The 25,996-nt window shown below is 41.8% G+C and overlaps 2 protein-coding genes across 2 annotated transcripts in view; both read left to right on the top strand.

Annotated features, from left to right (window-relative positions):
- Positions 1 to 18,912, top strand: part of AKAP10 (A kinase (PRKA) anchor protein 10) — a gene marked incomplete at its 5' end in the record, with an annotated part of 73,784 nt that extends 54,872 nt beyond the window's left edge. The window contains 5 exons of the mRNA XM_005870188.2: positions 5,683 to 5,792; positions 10,077 to 10,159; positions 14,378 to 14,430; positions 15,223 to 15,318; positions 17,452 to 18,912. Coding sequence (XP_005870250.1) covers positions 5,683 to 5,792; positions 10,077 to 10,159; positions 14,378 to 14,430; positions 15,223 to 15,318; positions 17,452 to 17,457 — 348 coding nt within the window. The remainder of the gene's footprint in view (positions 1 to 5,682; positions 5,793 to 10,076; positions 10,160 to 14,377; positions 14,431 to 15,222; positions 15,319 to 17,451) is intronic.
- A 2,229-nt stretch (positions 18,913 to 21,141) lies between these two features.
- The window catches only part of ULK2 (unc-51 like autophagy activating kinase 2), a 110,854-nt gene continuing 105,999 nt past the window's right edge, over positions 21,142 to 25,996 (top strand). Inside the window, exons 1-2 of the mRNA XM_014542812.1 lie at positions 21,142 to 21,202; positions 22,086 to 22,234. Of these exons, the coding sequence (XP_014398298.1) occupies positions 21,142 to 21,202; positions 22,086 to 22,234 (210 nt within the window). The remainder of the gene's footprint in view (positions 21,203 to 22,085; positions 22,235 to 25,996) is intronic.

The following is a 25,996-nucleotide window of genomic DNA, read 5'->3' as shown; positions in this document are numbered from 1 at the left end:
GCAGGGCGATCAGGGGGTTTGGGCTCTGCCCCCTGTCATGCTGCTCCAGGGGCCAGGAGGCCTCGCGGCTCCGCTGATCCCAGGGCATGAGGCCTCGTGGCTCTACTGATCCCGGGTTCGGGAAGCCTCGCGGCTCTGCTGATTCCGGTGCTGGGAGGCATATTACCCTTTTACTATATAGGATAGAGGCCTGGTGCACTGGTGGGGGCCGGCTGGTTTGCCCTGAAGGGTGTCCTGGATCAGGGTGGGGGTCCCCACTGTGGTGCCTGGCCAGTCTGGGTGAGGGGCTGAGGGCCATTTTCAGGCTGGCGGGGGACTGAAGCTCCCAACCTCTCCTTTTTTTCTTTTTTCTTTTATTCTGGGATTTATTTACCTTCTATGGCTGTCACTGGAACTGAGAGCCGGCTTTCTCTCTGAGGCTTGGCTCCAGCTCTGAGACCTCGGCTGCTGAAAGCAGGTATCTGGTTTGTTTGGGTTCTATAATCGAAACACTGTTTCAACTCCAGCTCTGAGGCCTGGCTTGCTGAAAGCAGGTTTCTGGGTTTTTTTTAGCTTCTATAATTGCAACAATGTTTCTTAAACTGCAAGCTCAGAGGCCGGCAGCGGCAGGCGGGGAACGGTGGCTTCCTCCATCAGTGAAGCAAGGAAGCCTCCTGTTCGCTTCAAGCTGCCTGGCTGCCGGCTGCCATCTTGATTGGCAATTAATTTGCATATCTCGCTGATTAGCCAATGGGAAGGTTAGCAAAGTTACAGTTAATTACCATGTTTCTCTATTATTATATAGGATAATTCATATACCATACAATTCACCCATTTAAATTGTATAATTCTATGGCATTTAGTATATTCACAGACTTGCTTAACTGTCACCACAATCCATTTTAGAACATGGTTTTCACCCTGGAAAAAACCTTGTATCCTTAAACTGTCACCCTCCAAATCTCCCATTTCTGCAGGCTACTGCCACTCTGCTTTCTGTGCCATTGGTTTGCTTATTCTGGATATTTCATATAAATGGACCCAAATGACATGTGGTCTTTTGTGACTAGCTTCTTTTACTTAGCATAATGTGGGTTTTTTCTTAGCATAATATTTTAAAGGTTTAACCCTATTAAGCTTGTAAAAAAATTTATTCGTTATTATGGCTAAATCATACTATAGTCCATCATACAGACACAGCCACATTTTGTTTATCCATCAGTTGATGAACATTTGGGTTGTTTCTACCTTTGGCTATTATGAATAACTAGAGGCCTGGTGCACGAATTCGTGCACAGGTGGGTCCCTTGGCCTGGCTGGCGATCGGGGCCAACCAGCCAGCCCGGGGTGGGGTGGGGTGGGGAGCATGGGAGGTTGGCTGTGAGTGTGCACTGACCACCAGGGGGCAGCTCCTGCATTGAGCGTCTGCCCCCTGGTGGTCAGTGTACGTCATAGCTACCGGCCAGTCGTCCAGTCATAATGGTCACTTAGGCTTTTTTATATATATATATATTACTGTACAAATTTTTGTATGGATATATGTTTTCATTTCTCTTGTGTATATACATAGGAATAGAATTGCTGAATTCGTTGATAACTGTTTAATTCTGCCTTAATTACTGTTGCTTTGTAATAGCTTTTGAAATCAGGAAGTGAAATTCCTCCAACTTCTTTTTCAAGATTGCTTTGACTATTTGGAATCCTCCTGTTTCCATTTGAATTTTAGGATCAGCTTGTCCATTTCTATGAAGAAGCCAGTCAGGATTCTGATCGAGATTGCATTGACTCCATAGATTAATTTGGGGTATTGCCATCTTAACAATATTAAATATTTTGAACATCCATGAACATGGATTTCTTTTCACTTACTCAAATCTTTTTTAATTTCTTTCAGCAATATTTTATACTTTTCAAGTGTAAGTTTTGTATTTTTAAAAATGCATTCCTAAATATTTTATTTTTTTGATGCTATTATAAATGGAATTGTTTTCTTAATTTCATATTCATATTATAAGTGTATAGAAATGCAAGTAATTTTTTTTGTTGCGGTAAAATTCATTTAACATAACTTAGCCATTCAGTGACATTTTGAATGTTCACAGTGTTATGCAGTCATCACCACTATCTGGTTCCAGACTTTTTCATCATCCCAAATGGAAACCTCGTTCCTTTGAGCAGTCACTTCCCATGGCCACTTATCTTTTCTTCTAAGTTTTAGGCCTCTGATCCATTTTGAGTTAGTTCTACATATTATGTGAGGTGGGGTCCAACTTTATTCTTTTGCATGTGGATATCCAGTTTTCCCAATATCATTTATTGAAAAAAACTATTCTTTCATTATTGAATGGTTTTAGCATACTTGTCGAAAGTCATTTAACTAGATATATGAGTGTATTTCTGGACTCTCATTTCTACTCTATCAACCTACATATATGTCTACCCCTTTGCCAGTACTATATTGTTTTGATTACAATGGCTTTGTAAGTTTTGAAATCGGGAAGTATTTGTCCTTCAACTTCGTTTTTATCATTTGTAAGATTGTTTTGGTTATTCTGAGTTCCTTGCAATTTCAAATGTAAATTTTGGAATCAGCTTTTCCATTTTGATCAGGATTACACTGAATCTGTAGATTGCTTTGGGAGTATTGTCATCTCAACAATTGTAAGTCTTCCAGTCCATGAATATGGAATGACATTCTGTCTAATTTAGGCTGTCCTTAATTCCTTTCAGCAACATTTATAGTTTTCAGTGTATAAGTTGTATACCTCCTTCTTCGATCAGTTTATTCCTAAGAATTTTTTTCTTTTTGATGCTATTACAAATAGGATTGGTTTTTATTTAATTTTTCAATTACGGTTTACATCAATATTATTTTATATTAGTTTCAGGTGTACAGCAGAGTGGATTAGACAGTCATATACTTTACAAAGTGATCTCCCTGATATTTCAAGTGCCCACCTAGCACTGTACAGAGTTATTGCAGTATTATCGACTATATTCCCTATGCTGTACTTTACATCCCCATGACTATTTTGTGACTGCCATTTTGTACTACTTCTTTTTCTTTTTTTAATCCTAACCTGAGGATTTTTTTTTTTCATTGCTTGTTAGAAAGAGTGAAAGGGAGGGAGAGAGACATTAATGTCAGAGAGACATAGATTGATTGCCTCCTGCATGTGCCCCAACTGTGGGGCTGGGGATCAAACCTGAAACCCTGGTACATGCCCTCAACTGGGAATCAAACCCTCAACCCTTCAGTGTTCAGGCCAGTGCTCTAACCACTGCGCCCATCAGCTAGGCTAATCTCATTTTTTGGTTCATCATTGATAATACATAGCACTATAACTGCTTTTTGTGTGTCATCTACCTTCAACTTTACTAAATTCATGTTAGCTCTAATAGTTTTCTTGTGGATTATTTAGGATTTTCTGTATATAAGATCACATCATTTGTGAATAGAAAGTTTTCTTTCTATCCACTTTGGTGCCTATTATTTCCTGTTCTTGCCTAATTGCTCCGGCTGGAACTTCCAGGGGGAAAGCTTTCATTTTTTTATCATATAGTAAGATGTTCAGAGTGGGTTTTTTATAAATAAATGCTCTTTATGAAGTTGAGGAAGTACTCTACTATTCCTAATTTGTTGAATGTTCTTTTATCAAGGAACTATGTTGAGCCCTAGACAGTTTGACTCTGGATAGAGTGTTGGCCCACAGACTGAAGGGACCCAGGTTTAATTCCGGTCAAAGACTCATAACTTGGTTGCAGGTTTGGTCCCCAGCCTTGTTTGGGGGGTGTGCAGGAGGCAACCGATCGATGTGTCTCTCTCACATTGCCCCCTCCCTTCCACTCTCTCTAAAAATCAATGGAAAAATATCCTCAGGTAAAGATTTTTTTTTTAATATTTTTTTATTGATTTCAGGAGGAAGGGAGAGGGAAAGAGAGATAGAAACATCAATGATATGAGAGAATCATTGATCGGTTGCCTCCTGTATGCCCCATACTAGGGATTGAGCCCACAACCCGGGCATGTGCCCTTGAGCGGAAACGAACCCCGGACCCTTCAGTCCACAGACCGGTGCTCTATCCACTGAGCCAACCCAGCTAAGGCCTCAGGTGAAGATTAAAAAAAAAAAAAAGGAAAGTATGTTGGGTTTTGTCAAATGCTCTTTCTGTATTAGCTGAGATGATTATGCAGGCTTTTGGTTTTTACTCTTGAAACGTTAATTGATTACCAGTTATTAAACCAAGCTTGCATTCCTGGGATAAATCCCACTTGGTTGTGGTGTATAATTATTTCTGTATGTTTCTGGATTTTGTTTGCTAGTATTTTATTGAGGATTTTGGGTCTAAACTCCAGAGATTGGTCTGGTTTGGGAATCTGAGTAACAATGGCCTCATAGAAGTATTCCCACTCCTTCATTCTGTTGCCTCTTTTCTTATTTTATTTTTTTGTTGTTGCTGTTAATCCTATTCCAGGATATTTTTTCATTGATTTTTTAGGGAGAGGGGAGACAGAAACATCAATGTGAGAGAGACACATTGATTGGTTGCCTCCTACCTGCACCCTGACCAGGGCCAAGGAACCTGCAACTAAAGTATGTGCCCTTGCCCTGACGGGTCTGACTCAGTGGACAGAGCATCAACCTGCGGACTGAAGGGTCCCAGGTTCGATTCCGGTCAAGGGCATGTACCTTGGTTGTGGGCACATCCCCAGTGGGAGGTGTGCAGGAGGCAGCTGATTGATGTTTGTCTCTCATCGATGTTTCTAACTCTCTATCCCTCTCCCTTCCTCACTGTAAAATCAATAAAATATATTTAAAAAAAAAAAAAAGAATGTGCCCTTGACTAGAATCGAACCTAGGACCCTTTCAATCAGAGGGCCGGCACTCTATCCACCGAGTCAAACCGGATAGGGCTCTTTTCTTTTTAATTCTGTGCCCTTTTGGCTACAAAAAAAGAGCTCTTTCCTCACCTTCACCCCCAAAGAATGTTTGTAAGTATCTGTTCAATTATTTATTTTATTATTTTAACCTATACCTTAGTTGTGGATATTAGGGGTGTTTCTGTCTTTCGTTATTTTAAACAATGCTGCAGTGAATAATCTTGTATATAAGTCATTTTGCATGTGCATCTGTAATTGAATTTTTAGAAGTGGAATTTGTGGGTCAAACCATGGCTCTGTATTTCATAGGTCTATCCATTTTGACTTGCTTTTTATGTGGGAGTTAGGAGTGGGGACATAGAATGGTGGAGGGGAACTTATTACACTTATTTAACTGGTTAATTTAGAAAGTTAACTTCAGCTTCTCTTTTGTCACATGGCCTCACAGAATCAAAAGTATTCAGGCTTATCTTGTAAAAGTTGAGCTTCACATGTATTAGTCAAGATGCATATGCATGGGTGGATGGGAGTTTTGCACCAATGGGAACATAATGCTATAAGGCAGCACATTTGTGGGAACTTGAGAAAAACATTTGGCATGTGAATGCATATGGTGTGCATTTTAATATTGCACTCCCCCTGTAGTTATATATTGATGTTACATTTCAGAATCATTGCTGTTTCATCACAGTAATGATGGGTTGAATGAAAATTACATATATTTCAAACGCTGAAGATTTGTACCAATCTGTCATATTCCAAACCCAGGAGTGATTTGATTCCTAAATAATATACCACTAATTTTACAATTTCTGTTGTAGTCCAGTATGAAAAAAGCTAGTGTTAAAATTCTGAAAAATTTTGATGAAGCAATAATTGTGGATGCTGCAAGTCTGGATCCAGAATCTTTATATCAACGGACGTATGCAGGGTAAGCTTGGCACATGTCTAGAATTTTATCAAGTATATTAAATTTTGCATCTTTTTGCATTTTAATATAAACTATTTTAATCTATTATTATGCGCCCAGAACGTTTACATATAATATGCAGTGGAACATGGTAAGAGTGAAGGCTTAGGAATGACTTCCTGGGTTTTAGTCTTGTCTCAGCCACTTATTGCCAAGCTACTTCATCTGTTTGTGTTTCAGTTTTTCATCTATAAAGTGAGGATAATATTACTACTTCATTGGGTTATTGAGGGTATTAAATGAGATCACACATAAAAGAATTTAGTACACGGCCTAGTATCAGTAAGCACTCCACAAATATTATATCATTATTCCATCACCGTAGGCGATATTGATTAGGTGTGATGTTTGTGTGGTATGTTTTGGGCTGTCTCGTTCATATGTTAGCGATTTCAAAATTTCTGTCTTAAAAGCAAAAAGAAAAATACAGTACAAAGATGCCAATGTCATTTATATGGACTGTATAACTAATACTTGGAAAATGGAATAAAATTGTTCCTTTGTATTTTAGAATTAACTTGGTTTATTTCATTCTACAACAAAAAGATAGTGATTCATAGGATATGCCACTTATTAAACTTTACCACAGATCAAATCATAAAGTCATTCCTCTTCCCTAAAGATGGCTTGATTAACACATAAGCCTGTGCAAAGGCTTCATTACTCCACCCCAACCCCAGGCCTAGCAGTGCCATAAAAAAGGGATTTCAACATGATTAATTGTTTTTATCTGAAAGTAACAATGATAGTTGGGAGACGAAGGAGTCTGAAAGGTACTTGAGGTAAGTGAAAGGTCCTTGGATCACATTGGTTTTGGAAAGCACACCTCAGTTGTGTCGGCATTGTAGTAATCTTTATTTCTTTTAGGAAATGGTGGACAATAAGCCTAGATGAGTTAATTTCCAAAGATATTTATTCTTAAGGAATGGTTGGCTCATTTGTTTAAAACCTTGCTTAAGAAAGTATCAATTGCAAGATGTTTTGCTTTCATAGGTGTTTCTGTGTGTAAAATATAATTTTTTGTGAATTTTATTTTATTTTTAACTTTCATTCTTTTCCATCACCATTTATCCCCTCTATGCCCTCTTCCACCTCCACCTCCCACCCCTGCAATCACCACACTGTTCACTGTTGTCCAGGCCCATGAGTTCTCTTTTTTTTCTAATTAATAAAATGGTCATAGTAGAAATAATTTTTCTCCCATCTTTAAAGATAGTTTCCAGTGTTTGTTTTAATTTTATGATTTCAGCAGCTTCCTGAAATTTCTATCAAGGCAAACAAATTGTAGCAGTTGGGATAGTGAAGCTTATATATGAAGTGATGACTTATTGGGAGGCTGTCTCTAAAATAAGATCCACTTTGCCTGAAAGGAGATAATATAGAGACATCATAAAATCTGTTTTTCTTTTTTGAATTAACTTTTAAGTACAAATATATTAATCTGTAATAATAAAAGCATAATATGCTAATTAGACTGGACGACCTTCCGGATGAAGCTGCAGGACCGAGGCAGCTACCGTGGCTGCAAGGGAGGGATTCAGGCAGCCGCTGTGGCTGCGAAGGCCTACTCTTGCACGAATTTCATGCATCAGGCCTCTAGTGTCTTATAAAAATTAATTGATAGATAAGGCTAATGTCTCTTTGATCACACACCTATCCTTATTTTCTCTTCTTCCTACTCATTGTTATAGTGTACTTTTTTTGTTTGCTTATTTTTTGTAGTTAATATTACACTGTATGTATCTTGTGCTTTCATTCATAGTGAGTTTTATAGATTTACCTCATTTTAACTGTGTCATAGTTTCTATGTGTAATTTTAATTATAGCTTATAACTGTGACAAAATATTCCACATAATGTGTTGTGCCACTATTTGGTCATTTTGATATTGTTTCAGTTGTTTTTATTTTTCACGTTTATACCCAGTATAGCAAAGCACTTCCTTTTATATACTTCCTTGTACCAAAAAGCAGATTTGAAATTTTAATAGATCTTACTAATTTACCATTAAAAGTACCTGTACACTTTACATTTTTATCAGTCATTAATAAAGGTACTAATTTTCCCCACATCTATGTCAACGCTAAATAATATCAAACTTTACATTTTTTTACCAATCTTGTATTATTGCTCATGAGATAGAGCTTCTTTATTTTTTTTAATATATTTTAATTGATTTTTTAAAGAGAGGAAGGGAGAGGGCTAGAGAGTTAGAAACATCAATGAGAGAGATACATCGATCAGCTGCCTCCTGCACACTCCCCACCGGGGTTGTGCCAGCAACCAAGGTTCATGACCTTGACCGGAATCGAACCTGGGACCTTTCAGTCCGCAGTCCGATGCTCTATCCACTGAGCCAAACTGGTCAGAGTAATAGAGCTTCTTTTGGTATGTTTGTTGGTTGTTGAGGTGTTTCTTCTGTGCATTGACTCTTTATCTCATTTTCACATTTTTCTGTTGGGTGATTTTTTTGAAATATATTTTTATTGATTTCAGAAAGGATGGGAGAGGGAGAGAAAGATAGAAACACCAATGATGAGAGAGAATCATTGATCGGCTGCCTCCTGCACGCCCCCTACTTGGGATCTAGCCCACAATCTGCCCCAACCGGGAATCAAATTGCAGTCGATGCTCAACCATGAGCCACACCAGCTGGACTGTTGGATGATTTCATAATGACTTGTTGGAATTCTGTATGTTTATGAATATTAATTACTAGAGGCCTGGTGCACGAAATTCGTGCATGAGGGGGGGTGTCCCCTCAGCCCAGCCTGCACCCTCTCCAATCCGGGACCCCTTGGGAGATGTTTAACTGCCGGTTTAGGCAGTTGGACATCCCTCTCACAATCCAGGACCACTGGCTTTTAACTGCACACCTGCCTGCCTGCCTGATCGCCCCTAACCACCTCTGCCTGCCGACCTGATTGCCCCTAACTGCTCCCCCTACTGGCCTCTTGCCCCCAAGATCCACTGAGCCAAACTGGTCAGAGTAATAGAGCTTCTTTTGGTATGTTTGTTGGTTGTTGAGGTGTTTCTTCTGTGCATTGACTCTTTATCTCATTTTCACATTTTTCTGTTGGGTGATTTTTTTGAAATATATTTTTATTGATTTCAGAAAGGATGGGAGAGGGAGAGAAAGATAGAAACACCAATGATGAGAGAGAATCATTGATCGGCTGCCTCCTGCACGCCCCCTACTTGGGATCTAGCCCACAATCTGCCCCAACCGGGAATCAAATTGCAGTCGATGCTCAACCATGAGCCACACCAGCTGGACTGTTGGATGATTTCATAATGACTTGTTGGAATTCTGTATGTTTATGAATATTAATTACTAGAGGCCTGGTGCACGAAATTCGTGCATGAGGGGGGGTGTCCCCTCAGCCCAGCCTGCACCCTCTCCAATCCGGGACCCCTTGGGAGATGTTTAACTGCCGGTTTAGGCAGTTGGACATCCCTCTCACAATCCAGGACCACTGGCTTTTAACTGCACACCTGCCTGCCTGCCTGATCGCCCCTAACCACCTCTGCCTGCCGACCTGATTGCCCCTAACTGCTCCCCCTACTGGCCTCTTGCCCCCAAGTGCCCCCTCTGCCGGCCTGGTTGCCCCTCACTGCCCCCACTGCCGGCCTGGTCGCCCCATGCAGCCTGCTGTTCATTCATTTGGTCGTCCTTCACTAGCCCCCCTGCCAGCCTGGTCACCCCATGCAGCCTGCTGCTCAGTCGTTTGGTTGTTCCTCACTAACCCCCCTGCCGGCCTGGTCATCCCACTCAGCCTGTTCGGTCATCCGTTCGGTTGTTTTGGAGGTGATGGCCCCTAGCTCTTTATATATATATACATTGGTAATCTCTTAAAAATAAGACCTTTTACTGTGTGCTTTGCCTTTTAATTTTGCTTTTTTACTATAGCTTTATAGCATAGTAATATACTAGTAATTATGTATTACTCTAGTTTTATAAGACATTTTGTCCTACCTTTTTATCTCTTCTTTTACAAAGTTACCTTGGCTATTCTTGTGCCTTTTCTCTTCTGTTTGAATTTTAGAAATGTGAATTACCTGTTAACTCGGCATGTTTCATAAACCTTTTTAGGATTTTGAATAAAATTGTGTTGAATTAAAGTTTCTTTTGCTTTCTATTTAAAATAAGCCTCACTTGGAATAACATGAGATACTTAAAATTTGTTTTTTTCTTTTTAATTTAAAGTTAATTGTTAGAAATTATATTCTTCTCATACTTACATAGGAAGATGACATTTGGAAGAGTCAGTGATGTGGGGCAGTTCATCCGAGAATCTGAGCCTGAACCTGATGTAAAGAAATCAAAAGGTTTGTGCTGTTTTTATACTTAATATTAAACCTTTACTTCAGGACCCTTGACCTGAAGAGGAGTGAGGAAAAGGACAGGCGACAGAAGGCAAATGAGGTCAGAGGGTTACCACAAACCATGGTGGGGACTTTAAAGTGCAGGGGACATATTGCAAGTTCGAGCAGGGCAGGACCATGATGTGATTTATGTTCTAACAGATGTTTGGAAAGTAGAGTGTAGGAGTTTAAGAGGAGAAGTAGGGAATGTTGCTGCCCTACTTATGGTCTACATAAGGCATGGTGGTGGTGGTGGTGGATTCGGTAGTGGAAGAATGGCCAAATTTGGGTTATATGTGAAGGTAGAGGCAACAGGATTGTATCTCCAACAGCAAGCCCATCCATTGAGTTACTTGCATTATTAATTTGAGACATGCCTATGTAGAACAATGAATAGTCATGTCTGCAGTTGACAAAATAAGTCTGTATGCCTGGTGCTTCCTTTAGTTGTTTAGATGTCTCTTTAAGTGATGTGTTGTGGTTTTTTTGGGGCAAGTAAATTATGTAATGTAGGAGCCTGCAGATTCAGTTAATTGACTCAGAAGGCACTTAAATGATTCCTGTGTGCAGACACTGTAGATGCCAAAGATATAAACAAGAGGATGTACCAGTAATGTCGGTTTATTTTAATCTAGTTTACTCCCGTTTTTTTGTGACCTTGACTGCTAAGTCTATTACGCTAGTTTTCCTATAAAATGCCTAACCTTCTGGATTTTTTGTTGTTGTTGCATTATTTAGTTTATTCCTTTCTCTCCTGTATTTCTTGTAAACTCGTAGTTGTACTTAGGTCTTGATGATTTGGTTAGAGTACATCTAGGACCTAGATTCTAGGTGATGTTGTGTATGGTATTTTTAAAAGAATACACTCAAAAGTATAGCATGAGGAGAGGGAGGTACCTTTTACTTTTCTTTATAGCCTTTTCCTTTACTTTTTGAATTTTCTTAACCGGCATGTTTTGCTGCTTAATCACCCACCCAACTCTTCGCCCATGGCTTCCTATCAACTCTTTGCTGTAACCTATCGGTATCCCCTGGCTACCTTTCACCTCTCTTCCTTTCACTGACTAAGCTTTCTCTGAAGTCCCTTCCCTGTTAGGGCCTCCACACAGCTGTTTCCTGGCCATGAAAGTCCTTCCATGGCTTTCACAACGCCTGGAGCCTTCTCATCGCAGTATTCTCCCTTCAGAGAGGACTCCCCAGCCCAAATGAACTAAATCGTTCAGACCATGCACATACCACTTCTTCATTTTCTTAGTCACTGTCTGAACTTATTTTTATAAGAGAAAGTTTATTTAGAAAGTCACAGAGATAGAAGAAGTGAATTGTAGAAGAAATGGGTTCAGGAAACAAGTTACAGAGGCAAACAAAGGGCCCTTGGAGCTTGGGAGAGAGAAGGGTTTGAAAAAGGAGGGGCGAGGAAAGGTGCCGCATGCTCCCGAGAGGGAGAGCGCTGAAGCTAACTTTCTCATTTCTTGCATACTTGTTTTATAGTCTCTTTCTCTTTCATGACTAGAATATTGCCTTTCTGAAAGTAGGGATTTTGTCTATCATATTTGACACTGTATTCCCTGATTCAAAAATTAACCCTTGCACATGGTAGGCACTCATTACATATTTGTTGATTGGATTAATTAATCTAGAAGAGTTGGTAGAGATTTTCTCTCATATTTATTTTAATTATTTAATTTAAAAATCATTTTTAAAACTGACATGGACACTAAATTTTTTTATTCAGATTACATTCTTATTCTGAGAATATTCACAGAGCCACACTCTCCCTTCTCAGACCCCAGTACAGTAGAGATTTCTTAGCATTTTTCAAGCTCATGCAAATCTTAGATGATATATCTGTGGATACCACCTCCTTAATCTATATACGAAGAAGTCGAGAGTGAGGGAAATTGTAACTTGTTAGGGATCACATGGCAGATTAAAAGCAACTCCAGCTTTGGTTCAGAATACCATTTTGACAACAGTTTGCAATTTGGCCCCCCTTCTCCCTCTTCTCCTTCTTTGCTGAGGGCTGCTGCAAAGAGTGTTCATTATTTGCCAGTCTGTAGGTTCAATTTGCAGTTTGTTTTTTAAAAAATATTTTTTAATTGACTTTTTATAGAGAGAGGATGGGAGAGGGATAGAAAGATCCATAAAAGAGAAACTTCATAGATCGGCTGCCTCCTGCACGCCCCCCTACTGGGTATCAAGCCCCAAACCGGGGCTTGTGCCCTGACCGGGAATAGAACAGAAATTGAACTGGTAACCTCTTGCTTCCTGGATCGATGCTCAACCATTGAGCCACACTGGCTGGGCCAGTTTGGGTTTTGAAACTCTGATAATAGGGCACAGAGGACAGGGTTGAATTTGAGAAGGGTCTATCTCGGAGGCTTCTGAGAGTATGACAACTTTGCTTGTGGGGCAAGCAAGGTACTTTGAAATGTGAAAGTGTATCAAGAAGGAATTCTAAAGGATGTTGTGAACATGTGGTCCCTGGAGTGGCTGTTCCTGGTGTTGGATGCAGTGGTGGGAGAGGAAGCTGTCTTATATTGCGAAAGCCCTTGCATGTCATATTGAGAAACCCGATTCCTGTCATATAGGCATCAGGGATTTCTAAGCAGAATACTGACTAGATACATTTTTCTAGTAGTAGTATAGGAATGAATTGGAGTTGAGGAAAGACTGGTATTAGAGAAACCAGTCAGGTAGTGGGTTTAGCTAATAATGTAGATAGAAAAAAAAGAGGATTTGAAGGTTGATAGTAGTAGCAGGAATTAGAAAGAAGATCAGATTTATAAGACTTCCAGGGTGGAATTTAAGAGACTGCATTTAAGGTAGAATTTGGTGACAGACTTCATATGGAGAGTAAATGAGAGAGGTAGGTTGAGTTTTTAAACATGGGTTCCCTGGATGAACAATTATGTTAATTTTCAATAGAGGATTAAGTTAATTTCTGAGGTGGAGGATGAGAAAAAGTAGGTGGGAGACAGATGAGCTCCATTCAGAACATGTTAAGTTTGGGATGCATTTAGGAGAATTTGTAAGCATGGGTTTGAAACCTAAGGACCAGTTTTAGTTATTTGCATTTTGAAGGAAGGTAAACACACAGGAGGGGATGAGATGCCCCACCGAGCAAAGAGGGAGAAAAGAAGGCTGGGAATGGGATCCTGGAGAAGCCCAGGTTAAAGAGGAGGGAATACGCAGAGGAGAGTCAGAGGTGTGGGGAGTAAAAGTAAAGGGGAGAGTGTTAGCAAGTAGGAGCTTGTCAACAGTGCGACTGCGGGGGAGCCTGAGGAGAGGATGCACTGGGTAAGTGACAGCCATCTGAGACACCAGGCAGAGCATGTGATGTTGTGGCTCTGCTGACTCTGCTTGACCACAAAATTTAACTACACAATATTCAAACTTTTAGCTAGAAATACAAATCCTTAAGGGCAAAGAATCAGGTTTTGTATTTTTCATGAATGCTATGTATAGCTCTATCCCAGTCCTTGAATTAATCAGGACCTTGCCTAAGAAATAATCTACCAACCACTTGGTTTAAGGCAAAGTTAGGACTTGAACCTATTTGTATTAATGAAAGGGTAAGCTGTGTATTTCATTCATGGAGAGAGAGGCTAACCTACTGCCTTGGTGATTTTTCAGCATCTGAGTACAGTTGGAGATAGGCTTGTGTGTCTACTAGGAAGTTGAGGTGTACTATGACTTGGACAGAGGATGACTATTTAAAACTCCACTTACTCAGCTAATTTATACAGCATGTGGCAGCATAATCTACACTTGAAGCCCTTTTGCATAGTAGTTGCTCGGGAAGGTTTGCTTACATAAACAAGTAGATTATATCTCCTAGATTCTTACCCAGAATTAAATCTAAGCCATGGTTTGCTTTTGCTCTTTTAGTTTGCTACAAATCTAACACCACATGAAAGTTTCTTGTATCAAATAGAAGAAAAATCCAGTACTCAGAAACAGGTTTTCAAAACATGATGTTTGACAGTTAAATACTCTATTATGGAGACATCATAATCAGTTTCTGTCAATAGCAGTATTCCTTAATGTTTTAGAGAAGATTGTACCAAAAAAAAAAAAAAAAAGAATGTCCACCATGTCTGGAAGTAGCTTGTAACTAACAGCATTTTTAATGTCAAATTATGCATGAAATCTACATTCATCTTTGGCTTTGTTTACTAGGATCCATGTTCTCACAAGCTATGAAGAAATGGGTGCAAGGAAATACTGATGAGGTAAATTCTACTTTTAATGTAAAGAGATTCCCGTTTGTAAGCAGCACCTTGTCTAATTAAGGTTTCAAGATTTCTCTTTCTTTAGTTGCCATGTTGAGCCAGCGTGGCACATCATTACTCCCTTACCCAGAACGTAACAAGAAAGGGTGGGCCTTCTTAACAACTCGTAATTGCCTGGTGGAGGCTATGGAGGTATCTTCAGCCCAGAGATTCTGGCCACTGACAGATAACCTTGTAATTAAGTTTCTATCAAACAGCAGGCATCAGTAATCAGTGTAGACACAAAAGCTTCCTTTCTCACTGTCATTTTTACTTTCAGGAATGGAGGCCTCCTTCTTGAATAGTAAAGTACATTGAGAGATGGGAGTAGAGAAAGAAAAATGTTTTTGTTTTGAGAACTAACATGAAGATTGTGTCATGTCAGGTACCGGTAGCTGATTTTGGAAGACAATGAGTAGCATATTAATATATCATAGCCAGCCCTAACCGGTTTGGCTCAGTGGATAGAGCGTCAGCCTGCGGACTCAAGAGTCTCAGGTTCGATTCCGGTCAAGGGCATGTACCTTGGTTGCGGGCACATCCCCAGTAGGGAGTGTGCAGGAGGCAGCTATTTAAAAAAAATATATATATATCATAGCCAGAGGGTGGCCCACGTTCTTTCAGACATGGCAGTGTGCTTATCTAAACAGGTAGAAATTATATGCATATACAATTGTGTTTAGAGCACTGAAATGTATGTCTTGATTCTTTTAATAAATAACTGTTATCAACAGTTTCAATTATTTCTTTTAGGCCCAAGAAGAGCTAGCTTGGAAGATTGCTAAAATGATAGTTAGTGATGTTATGCAGCAGGCGCAATATGATCAACCATTAGAGAAGTCTACGAAGGTAAGGATGATTTTTGTTCTGATGTAGCTTGTTTAAAACTGAAAAGCATTAGATTCCAGGTTCTATGTATTTTAAAAAAGACATAAAAGAGCCTCTGCTTCTGCCTTTGAAGGATGAATTACTACAGGAATTACCCTCTCATCATAAACAACTAGAGAACTGGCAAACTAAACGAAACAACTATCTCCAGATATTGGGCAACAGGAAGGAGAGGGCTGTAATCCTTAAAAGAAGGATAACATTGAGGTGATCCATAGCTCACTTCTCAGAAGCAATTTCTAAAGTGCAGGTAGGGGAAAACCTAACGGAGTTCATAGTCTTGCTGAATTGGTGAGTCATAAACTGAACTGGAGAGCCCAAGCCAGGGTGGCTAGAAGTCATAGAACAGGATACCAGAAAAGGAGCTACACAGAAAGAAGGCTCCAAAGATATTTAGAGAGGTCTCTTCAAGCCTTGGTTGTGTACATGTGTTGGGTGAAAATGTCCATGGCCAGGGAAAGAATACCGGAAATTAGCATGCTAAACAACTCCTGGAACATGGGGCTAGGAATAGTTGACGTTTCTACTAACCGTTGTGGACAGATCTTGTAATACACAAGTCATTGGGGAGTGTCCTCGGAAACATGCCTTACTATTTGAGCTAATTTAGCCCTAGAATAAAGCACCTTAACCAAGCTTAAAAGCAGTTTTTGGAAGGATCAAACTGCTCTGTAAGTAACAGCTGCATGCCAGAACAAAGGCCAACCCTCCTTAAATGAACAACAAAATTCAGCACTTAACAGTGTAAAAATACAATGTCTGACATCCCATCAAAAATTACCAGGCACACACAAAAAATTACCAGGCATGCAAGGAAGCAGAAAAACTTGACTCATAATCAGGAGAAACACAATCTGTAGCAAACAAACTATATAAAAAATACTGAATACAAAAGAACTCAGGAAAAAGGAGGAAAAGGAAGAATCAATGGGACAAATAGAAAATAAATAGTAAAATGGTAGATTTAAACTAAATCATACTAATAATTATATTAAACATAAGTGATTTAAATAGTCTAGTTCAGCGGTTCTCAACCTGTGGGGTCGCGACCCCTTTGGCGGTTGAACAACCCTTTCACGGGTCGCCTAGACCATCCTGCGTATCAGATATTTACATTACGATTCATAACAGTAGCAACATTACAGTTATGAAGTAGCAACGAAAATAATTGTATGGTTGGACCAGCAGTGCCTGGTGGGAAAGCACACGGCCAGCAGCACTGGTTCACCAGGAGCGCATTTCAGTCAGTACGTGTGGCCTTTTGCAAATTACTATCCTTTTCCAGTCTCTTATTTTCTCACCAGAAATCAGAGAAATTGGACAAGAAAAATCTCTTAAGATCCCCTTCTCTCATTCCATGATTTTATGAACGTGAGAAGTCCTCTTTATCCTGTGTTGCTACCTCTCTGCTTTGAATCTGCTACTCTGCATTTGCCGAAAGAGTACTTGGCATTGAACATAAACTGCCTTACAAGCATTACCGAATTGTTTCCTGTGTGGATGTCCCATCTCACAAATAACACGGACCATGATGTCTTCTGTGATGTTTGTCTCCTCCCAGTCCTGCGAGCAAACAGGCACTCGGCCTCACAAGTGTGGTCATTTTTTCTTCCGAGGGCATTTGACTTTCATATCGTGGTTCTTCCTTCACTTAATGAATCCGCTGTGCCTGGTCATTTAGGTTGTTTTGGGTTTTTCCCTGTTACAAACAATATTCTAATGAGAGTCTGTATATGTAAGTCCTTGCCCTCTCTTAGGAGTATGCTTTTGGGTTCATTCCTAGAGGCAGAATTAGTCTGTCAGAAAGTAGATATTTTGTTCTAATATCTATTGCCAAAACGGAAAGATAAAAGCAATTCTGGGTGCCAGTCCTTGTTATGTAGTAACCTTAGGATAAGTTACTTAACCTCTTTAAACTTTCATTCACACATTTGTAAATAAAGATAATTGTAGTGTTTTACCTCACGGGTGGTAGTTGGAACTGGTGTGTAGTAAACATTCACTAAGTGTTGGTTCCCTTCTTCCTTAGTCTGTAACATCCTTTATCCCTGGTTATAGAAATGTACCTGACCTTTTTCTTTTTCTTTTTTTCAGCTATGACTCAATCCCTGAGATAAAGGAAATCTGCTTTTGAAAAATAAGAACGTTTTTCCTTTGGTTGGATTTCTAACACGGCCAATGAAAACAAAGCTCTGTGTTTCTTTTCTCTGATGTATCAGCTGTTGTTCCCAGCAGAGTGGCAGACAATCCTGGACTTCCACCATAAGCAGAGTGACACGTAGACGTATTTGCTGCACAAGATGTTCACAAGCGAAAGTCATAAAGAGACAAAGTGGTATTGTTTACATTACTAGAACATTAGTAGTTTTCTAATGGCAATAACCCATTTATGAGAGAGTTTTAGTCCACTGGAACAGACAGGGACCACATACTGTGGCAGGCAGGTAAGCGTAGAGCTGGTAGTTGATGCACATTCTGTAGTGGTCGCCCACCCTTAACGGCATCGTAAAGTGGGTACCAGAGGTGCTTTGCTTTGGCCTCTTGAAACAAGTGGGAGTCAGCCCTCCAAGAGAGCCGGGCAGCCAGGGTGGCGGTGCGGTGCTCAGACCCTGTTCCTCAGTGGCACGGGGCGAGGCTCACTGTGTAGTCTGCCTGCACAAAGGCATTGGTTTGGAAGGAAGCTGATATGTCACAGGTCAAGTCCAAGTGACATTGTCCTTCCTTTTGGCGACACTATCCAATTTTCACATTTTAATGGCTCCTGAGATGCAGTATACTTACAGCCGGTCTCTCCCCCGCTAGCCACAGGGCGCATCTCCTGTGCTGTGAGCATTAGGACTTCTCCGCTAGAGTTCCGTGCTCCAGGTCATCTAACTTCCCTTCAGAAAACATCATAACGGTCACTCCAGTGTCCCCCTGTGGGACCTTGAGCAATGTTTATTGCTGGATTGTATGGTGTTTTTTTTTAAGAAGGTGAGAGGGCAGGGTCTGGGGGGAGGAAAAGCACTCACTTTTAATTGTCTCCTCTTTCTTTGCTCTGAGCTGGAAAGTATGCAGCGGGTGGCCTCCCTCCTGCCTGTCTCTAGGACAGTAAGAGACTGCCTCGCTGCACTTCTGCTCCGTTGGCTTCTGGGTCTGCTGTTGGGCTGCCGCATTGGCGAACGCACTCCGCTGGCCAGGCGATGCAGTGGTTCCCACCACATAAGACTGAGAGGAAAGAGTGTTCTTAGGTGTGACTGCTTGTGCTTAGACTTTGCAAAAAAAAAAAAACCACAAAAAAAGATTTAAAAGATATATATAAATATATGTAATTATTAATCACCTCTGTCCTTGAGAAAGTCTTGAATGAATAGAGAATTTATTCCACTGCAATATTTGATTGTATAGAGAGAGGCACACTCTTTCATCAACAGAAGAAGCAAGAAGGCTGTGTATAAGTTTTTGGTACTATGTACCACCTCTGTTATTCTTCTAGAGCTGAAGTATTCATGTACTTAAACCATATTCTATTTAATTGTGTTTGATTTTAAATATATATCTGAATTATATTTAAAATTGTGTCAACTTTCTGCTTTCAGGGCATTTATAGCTCTTATTAAAATTGTTGATTCTTCCAAATATTTCCATTTGCTTTACAAAAACCCAGAATATGAGCCACTACTGGACTTAGACCTAATGTTTTATGAGGTGTATGTTCTGTGACTAACTCATTTTGTTCTTTTAACAAAATATCTCCATCCGTTTCACTTTGCTTCAATCTTTAAATTAAAGAAAAGCAACATAAAGGTCATAGGATAAAGTGTGGTTTTAGGTGACTCTTGCTGCCTCTGCATGTTTTGGAGTAACAATTTCTGTGAAGCTCTAGGCTATTTAAATTAGTGCTTTTCATTAAGATACCATCTGATCAATTCTTTGTGTACATTTTGTGCTTCTGAGCTAAGGATGTTAGTAGTTGTAGGGTTCTTCTAGGAAGAATAGCAAGTTTGAGACTCGGTTACTTTGTCTGCCCCACCTGCCATGGGACAGAAGCAGAATGTGACCTGAAATATTTGCCAGATTTAATATGTGACCTAAAGTAGATCCTTGTACTTATCTTGATTACCCACTGTGTTTCAGACTGTGTGCAGTGCGCCCACAAAATGTGATTCCCGCCCCAGCCCGTTTGGCTCAGTAGGTAGAGCACCCGGGTTCGATTCCTGTCAAGGATGCGTACCTTGGTTGTAGGCTCCTCCCCGGCCCAGGCCCTGGTCAGGCTCGTGCAGGAGACAACCAATCTATGTGTTTCTATCACATCAATATTTCTCTCTATCTTTCCCTCTCTCCTCCACTCTCTAAAAATCAATGGAAAAATATCCTTGGGTGAGGATTTAAAAAAAAAGAAATGATTGCCTGGCAGGGTTTTTATAGGTTCAAGGAATTAGTTAAATATCCATCCTTATGTTGTTGAGATCAATGCATATTGTTAGGAAAATAGTTAGTGAGAAAGTGATAGCTTTTGCAACTTGATCTATCCTTATCACTCCTGAAAGATTTGATAAAAGTAAGAAGCAAATGTGAACCCAGTCCAGTGAAGAGCAATAAACAGGAAGCAATACTCTGTAGCTTTCTACTTGGCTTCAGTATTCAGTAGAGCTTTATGAAATGTAAGTAATTTACGGAACTGAAACTTTGACTAGTTCAGTAGGAATTTGGAGGGGAAGGTCACTGAATCGTAGAAAGTTACATACTTTGCTGTTTCATTGAAGTACTGATAGCTAAGCACCTGAAGTGGCTGACCTCACTCTAATGACTTCGTTTGGGGTGCCTGCCTGGCTCACCCGGACCCTGCCCTCACTCTGACAGGAGTGGGGACCATGTTCACATACACTGACCTTTCCCTCTCCTCTCCCACATAGCAGTCAATTGGACCAGGGTTGAACTCCTGATCCAAACATGCCCAAGAAAATTCTTTATCTTAAGAATTTTGCAGGGGGAATAAGGGATACCGGACACCATCTTAAAAGTTAGGTAGGACACTTTAGCCAGCACTGCATGGACAGGCAGAGCGGTTTAGAAGTAGAAATACAGAGAGAAAGGGGTCTGAAAAGCAGCTGCCCTGGGAGCCCTGAGGACTTGCTGGGGTCTGGATCCAGCTCGAGAGCCTTGCTGTGGACTCCATTAACCCCTCAGGCAGCCTGAGAATGAATTTTGGCTTTTTGAAATCAGTCTAAAGTGAGCTTTTGTTGCATGCACTCAGAAGGCCCTTGGTAAAATGCTGCCAGGCTGCTCTATGATTGTGTGTGCCAAGGACCACTGAGTTCTGGAGAATATGTCCTTAGTAAATCTTGGTCATTTTGTGTATTCTCTCCAAATGGAGTCCTAAACTAATAGAACTAAAAGACACTCCCTCTTTTGCAGGGACAAGCTCCTCGGGCCCAGGAAAAGGGCGAGTCCTTGCCCTGCTGTGGGATAGTCCCCATTAGCACTCAGGCCTTCCATATTTCCCAGCATCCTTCTGAAGGACAAACCATCGCCACTTTTAGCAACTGTAATAACCCCCACAAAGTAGAGGGCATTTCTATTGTGTAACTGATACAAACTTAAAATGGTGGAGGGCATAATTAGAAAATTTGTAAATGCTGATCAAGGTCTCTGGCCATTAGCTGAGTGGATGTAAATCCCAGCAAAACCCTTCAAGGTTGCAACTCAGACCCGCACTGACAGTCACTCTGTGAGCACTGTGGCACTGAGGAGGCCTCTGCGTAGGGAGGATTGGGGTTGGCTCCTAGTAGGAAGTTCGGTACGATGGCTTTGGGACATGTGGAAATGGCCATGGAGGGCATTGGAGGGACCAGTGGCAGCAAAGGTCTGGGGGCATTTATGTTCAGAGGCAGAAGCTATCTTGCCTGTCACACAGGGTGGTGTTTCTGCCTTCGTAATTTTGTGCAAACATCAAACCACCTAGTCAGGCACAGGCAGGGTGTTGGATCTCATCTGGAATAAACAAGCCCCTGCCTCAGGGTGATAATGCATCCACCCCACCTACCCCCCGACACCACCGGCACCTACAGGAGCACAGGCTGGGCAGCTGGGCCCTCTGGGGTGGGCACGATGCCTAGGAAGAGTGGGCTTAAGCTCAGCGTGAAGGGAGCCAGGATTTGCCAAGGAGCAAGCGCCAGGGTCCCTGTCTTGAATGTACCTTTGGGCTCACCCCTAAATGATTCCAAGCTGGCCTTTGCCTGCGTCACAGTAAGAGTCCCACATGCCGCTCACCTCGTGAAAAAGGCTCTAGCTGAGGAGCACCTGGGCCGCCAACTAACATGGGTGGCTCTGAGCAGGGCCGAGCCTCGTGGGCTCACCAGAGTCCCAGTGCTCCTCCCCGACCTGAGGTTTGGCAAAGAGTAACCTTTGTTCCTTTGGATGACAAAACCACTGGTTTAGCAAGTGCTCACGCTCTCAGAAGCATGTTAATGTCTACTAAGTGCCAGGCGTGGTGCAAGGACACAGGAAGCAGGAAAACCAACTCCCGGGCCACTTGGAGCTCCCATTCTACAGAGGAGATAAAAGTTGGAAGTTCCATCAAAAATGTGTGCTGGTATTTTTGACTCAAAATGACCTCTTGAGCCTGTTATTCAACACCCTGTCCTTCCAAAGTCCTCCTGGAAGTCATCAGGTTTTCCTAACCCTTAGGGAGACCTTCAAGGAGAGGGCTCCATCCTTCTGTGACCTCTGACCTCACCCTTTTTCAGCATCTGCCTTCCAGAGCCCCTCAGGACCCATTGCTGTGCCGCTCCGTTTGCTCACTCAAGACCAGACACTTGGTGCTAAGCCCTGGTTGACACTAAGAGGTGGCACCTTGCTGTCTGAGGCTGAATGGTGGCAAGTCTCTCTGCACAGGGTAAGGCTTAGAGGAGGCCACGGATCGTCTCAGCCCCGGGCTCTGCAGGGGTAGGGGACCTGTGGATTCTTAGGAACTACCAATAAGACCATTGAAGTTAGTCTCTGCATGTGATTCAAAGTCCTGGCCTTGGGGAAACATAGCTAGCTATTGAGCTAATGCCATGCGGTGATGGGCTCCTGAGCTCTACTGTAATGCTGACGATGATAACCAGCATAACAGTGCGTACTGTGTGTCAAGCACCATCTCACCTGACCCGTGTGGCAATATTCATGGTACTTTTCCCATGTTGTAAGTGAGGAGACAGGCTTAAGAGGTAAAGGCATTTCTCCAAGGTCTCCCAGCCAGGGATCAAGTCCGGTGGCAAGACCACCCTCTTCCCACTGCTCCGCTCTACTGCCAGCTGTTGGCTGTTCTCAAGTGCTGCTGGTTGGTACTCGCTAAAGACTAGTATAGCAGATGTCCGTGCTTAAGAAAAATTAGGGGGTTGTGGCTTTAAAATGAAACACATCCCCCTTTCCTTCTGGAAACCATCATAATTTTGTGTGTGTCTTAGAGTTTTTGTTTGTCTTGTTGTTCATTTGTTGCTTTCAGTTGTATATCTCACGAGTGAAATCATGGTTCTTGACTTTGTCTGACTTACTTGCTTAGCATGATGTTCTCAGGGTCCATCCATGTTGTCGCAAATGACTATTTCATCTTTTCTTATGGCTGAGGAGTGTTCCATTGTGTGTATGTGCCACATCTTTACCCAGTCCTCTATCGCAGGACACTTGCTTGTTTCCATTTCTTGGCCACCATGAATAATGCAGTGAACATAGGGTTGCATGTATCTTTAAGAATAAATGTTTTAAAGCTTTTCGGGAAATACCCAGAAGAGGGGTTGCTGAGTCATATAGTAACTCCAATCTTAATTTTTTGAGGAACCTCCATACTATTTTCCATAGTGGCTGTACCAGTTTACATTCCCACCATCAGTGAATGAGGGTTCCTTTTTCTCCACATCCTCTCCTTGTCTTGTTGATGATAGCCATTCTAACAGATGTGAGTATCTCGTTGTAGTTTTGATTTGCATTTCCCTAATAGTGCAGTTGATCATCTTTTCATATATCTGTTGACTACTTGTATGTCTTCTTGGGAGAAGTGTCTGTTCAGGTCCTCTGCCCATTTTTAATTGGATTATTTGTCTTTTTGGTGTGGAGTTGTTTGAGTTCTTTATATATTTTGGATATTAACCCCTGTTGGAGCTGTTTGCAAATATCTTCTCCCATTCGTTCAACTGCCTTTTTGTTTTTTGATGGTTTCTTTTGCTGGGCAGAAGCTTTTTAGTTTGAAATAGTCCCATTTATTTATTTTTGCTTTTATTTCCCTTGGCTTTGGGGTCAAATTCATAAAATCCTCTCTAAGACCAAAATCCCTAAGTTTAGTACCTATGTGAAGGGTGACGGGGGTCAGATAAAGGGTGAAGGAGATCTGGCTCTCGGTGGTGAGCACACAGTGCGGGACACAGATGACGCAGCATGGAATTACACACCGAAACCTGTGTAATCTCATTAACCAATGTTTCCCCAGTGTATTTAATTTCAAAAAATACAGTGTAAGCTCTTTCCACACACACACACACGCAAATTAACTCCATGTCATCCATTACCTTAAAGTCATTCTGAAACTTTCACAGGCATTGGGGCCCCTGGGGAACTTGTTCACGCCCAGGGTTTTAGCGGGACTTAGTCGGTCTGGGGTGGAGCCTGAGACTTTGAATTTTTAACAGATTCCCAGATGCCGCCCCTGTTGCTCCAGAGACCGCACTTGAGAATCACTGCCTTAAAGTCTCTGAATTGGGAAGTGAATATTTTCATTCCTTTTTATTGGAAAAGCCCAGGCTTTTCAGAAATGTAATTGGAGACCTGCTACTCATGATCCACTCAAACAAGCACATAAACCTTTATTAGTATTCAGATGCTTATCAAAGCCCAGAGCGCCCAGACACTCACACTGTCGTCGTCAGTGCGCAGGTCCGAGACCAGAGGCCAGTCCCAGCCCCACCGTCTTCAGCTCCCCAGCCCCAGTGCCTTTGCTGGAGACGGTGCAGGTGACATTCCTCCTGCTGAGACCAGGCTGTTGGGATCACACCCACAGTCCCAGGGGCACCTTTTCCTCAAATGCAGTCGGTCCATTTCCTTTCAGTTTCTCCCCCGGGGCCTTGATGCCAGTTGCCCTCTGAGGTCCTGGCCGTGCCTTTCTGACCTGTCTCCTGCTGTCCTTGCAAGTCCCTCACTTAGGCTGCTGGCACCTCCTTCTTCCTTTCTCCCTCTTCAGTTTTCCCTCCTCTCCTTCTTCAGCACATGTTTCCTGAGGCCTGTTTTGTGCCTGTTCTGCTGGCTGCGGATACAGCTGCAGACCCAGGACACACATGCCGCCCTCTCTCCTTGCAGTCTAGGAAGCAAATAATGACAACTCATCAGCTGCCAATTATGGGAGTGAGCAAGGAACCTGTTGGGGGGCGGGGGGCCTGCAAAGTCTAGGTGGACCCGCCTCCCCTTTTCTAATCCACAGTGTCTCCCCAGGACATCTGCATGTAGCTTTTCCCTCAAGATGGTGTAATTTTTTCCCAGTCCTAACATGGGCGGGCCACTCCTCCCCAACCAGACCAGGACTGTGTCTTAGTGTTGTCCGCGGCCACACACTCCTGGCCAGTGACTCTGGGTCCTTGCTCCCTCCTCCATCACTCCCTGGGGAGGCCGTCCTCTCGGCCACCTGCTTGCCTGCAGGACACCCCTCACTGCCTTTCTCCAAGTCCTTGATGTCCACTCCCACCTTTTGTCATGCCTTCCTTCTCACCCCAAAAAACCCGACCCAGAGCTCTTTCCTTTTCTGTTCCCAAAACACACTTTACTCACAGACACACCCATAACCAGGCGCGGTCCACTCCACAACTGCTCTACCTCTGGTTTCTCCTCTTATTTTAGCCCAGGCACGGTTAGCAGCTCCTCCTATCGCATGAGTTAAAGGAGGGGAGGCAAGGAATCTGGTAACTATTCCAGGGGATATTCCCTCATTATTATAAGAGTAAAGTTTTGTACACCAGCCTTTTAAAGAGCAATTTCAAAAGCAATAAGTGAGTACGTAGTTTGTTGTAAGGATCACAAACATGCACCTCCATGATCAGTTGGGGCGGGACTGTCCTAAGTCATGGCTTGGGTCAGACTTCCCAATGACACTGTCGTTCAAGTGTTTTAAAACGCTGCCTCCCAAGCAACTTAAACGCAGTGAGGGAGATGCGCTTCAGGACTGTGGCTCTAGATGATGATGAAGACATTGACACCTAAGATGCATGTAGAGAGCTTGAATAAAATTTTTACTTGAAATGTGAATGGAGGGAAAAAGCAATATTTTGTATTACTGTATTGTTGTATATAATGTTATTTTAAACATGCATGTGTAACTAAATAAATTAGGTATTATAACTAGACATCTGACTATTTTGTCAACATTCCTAAAAGTTTACTCAGATCGATACCTTAATTTTTTTTCATTTGCCTTAAGTATAGGATCACATATCATGAACAAACGCCCTGTTGCCTGCTAAATAAAGCCCACATTCCTTGTTTAGCATTTACAGCCCTGACTGACCTAGCATCCTAGATCTTGGGTCACTAGACCTTAAACTGCACCTCTCCCCACTCTTTCCTCAGGGCCACTCACACTTCAGAGCCCACAATTTATTTATTTATTTATTTATTTATTTTTTTATTGCTTAAA

The sequence above is a fragment of the Myotis brandtii genome, unplaced genomic scaffold (genome assembly GCF_000412655.1).
Source record: "Myotis brandtii unplaced genomic scaffold, ASM41265v1 scaffold314, whole genome shotgun sequence".
In the NCBI taxonomy this organism is placed as follows: Eukaryota; Metazoa; Chordata; class Mammalia; order Chiroptera; family Vespertilionidae; genus Myotis; species Myotis brandtii.
This window is presented reverse-complemented; position numbering and strand designations above follow the sequence as displayed.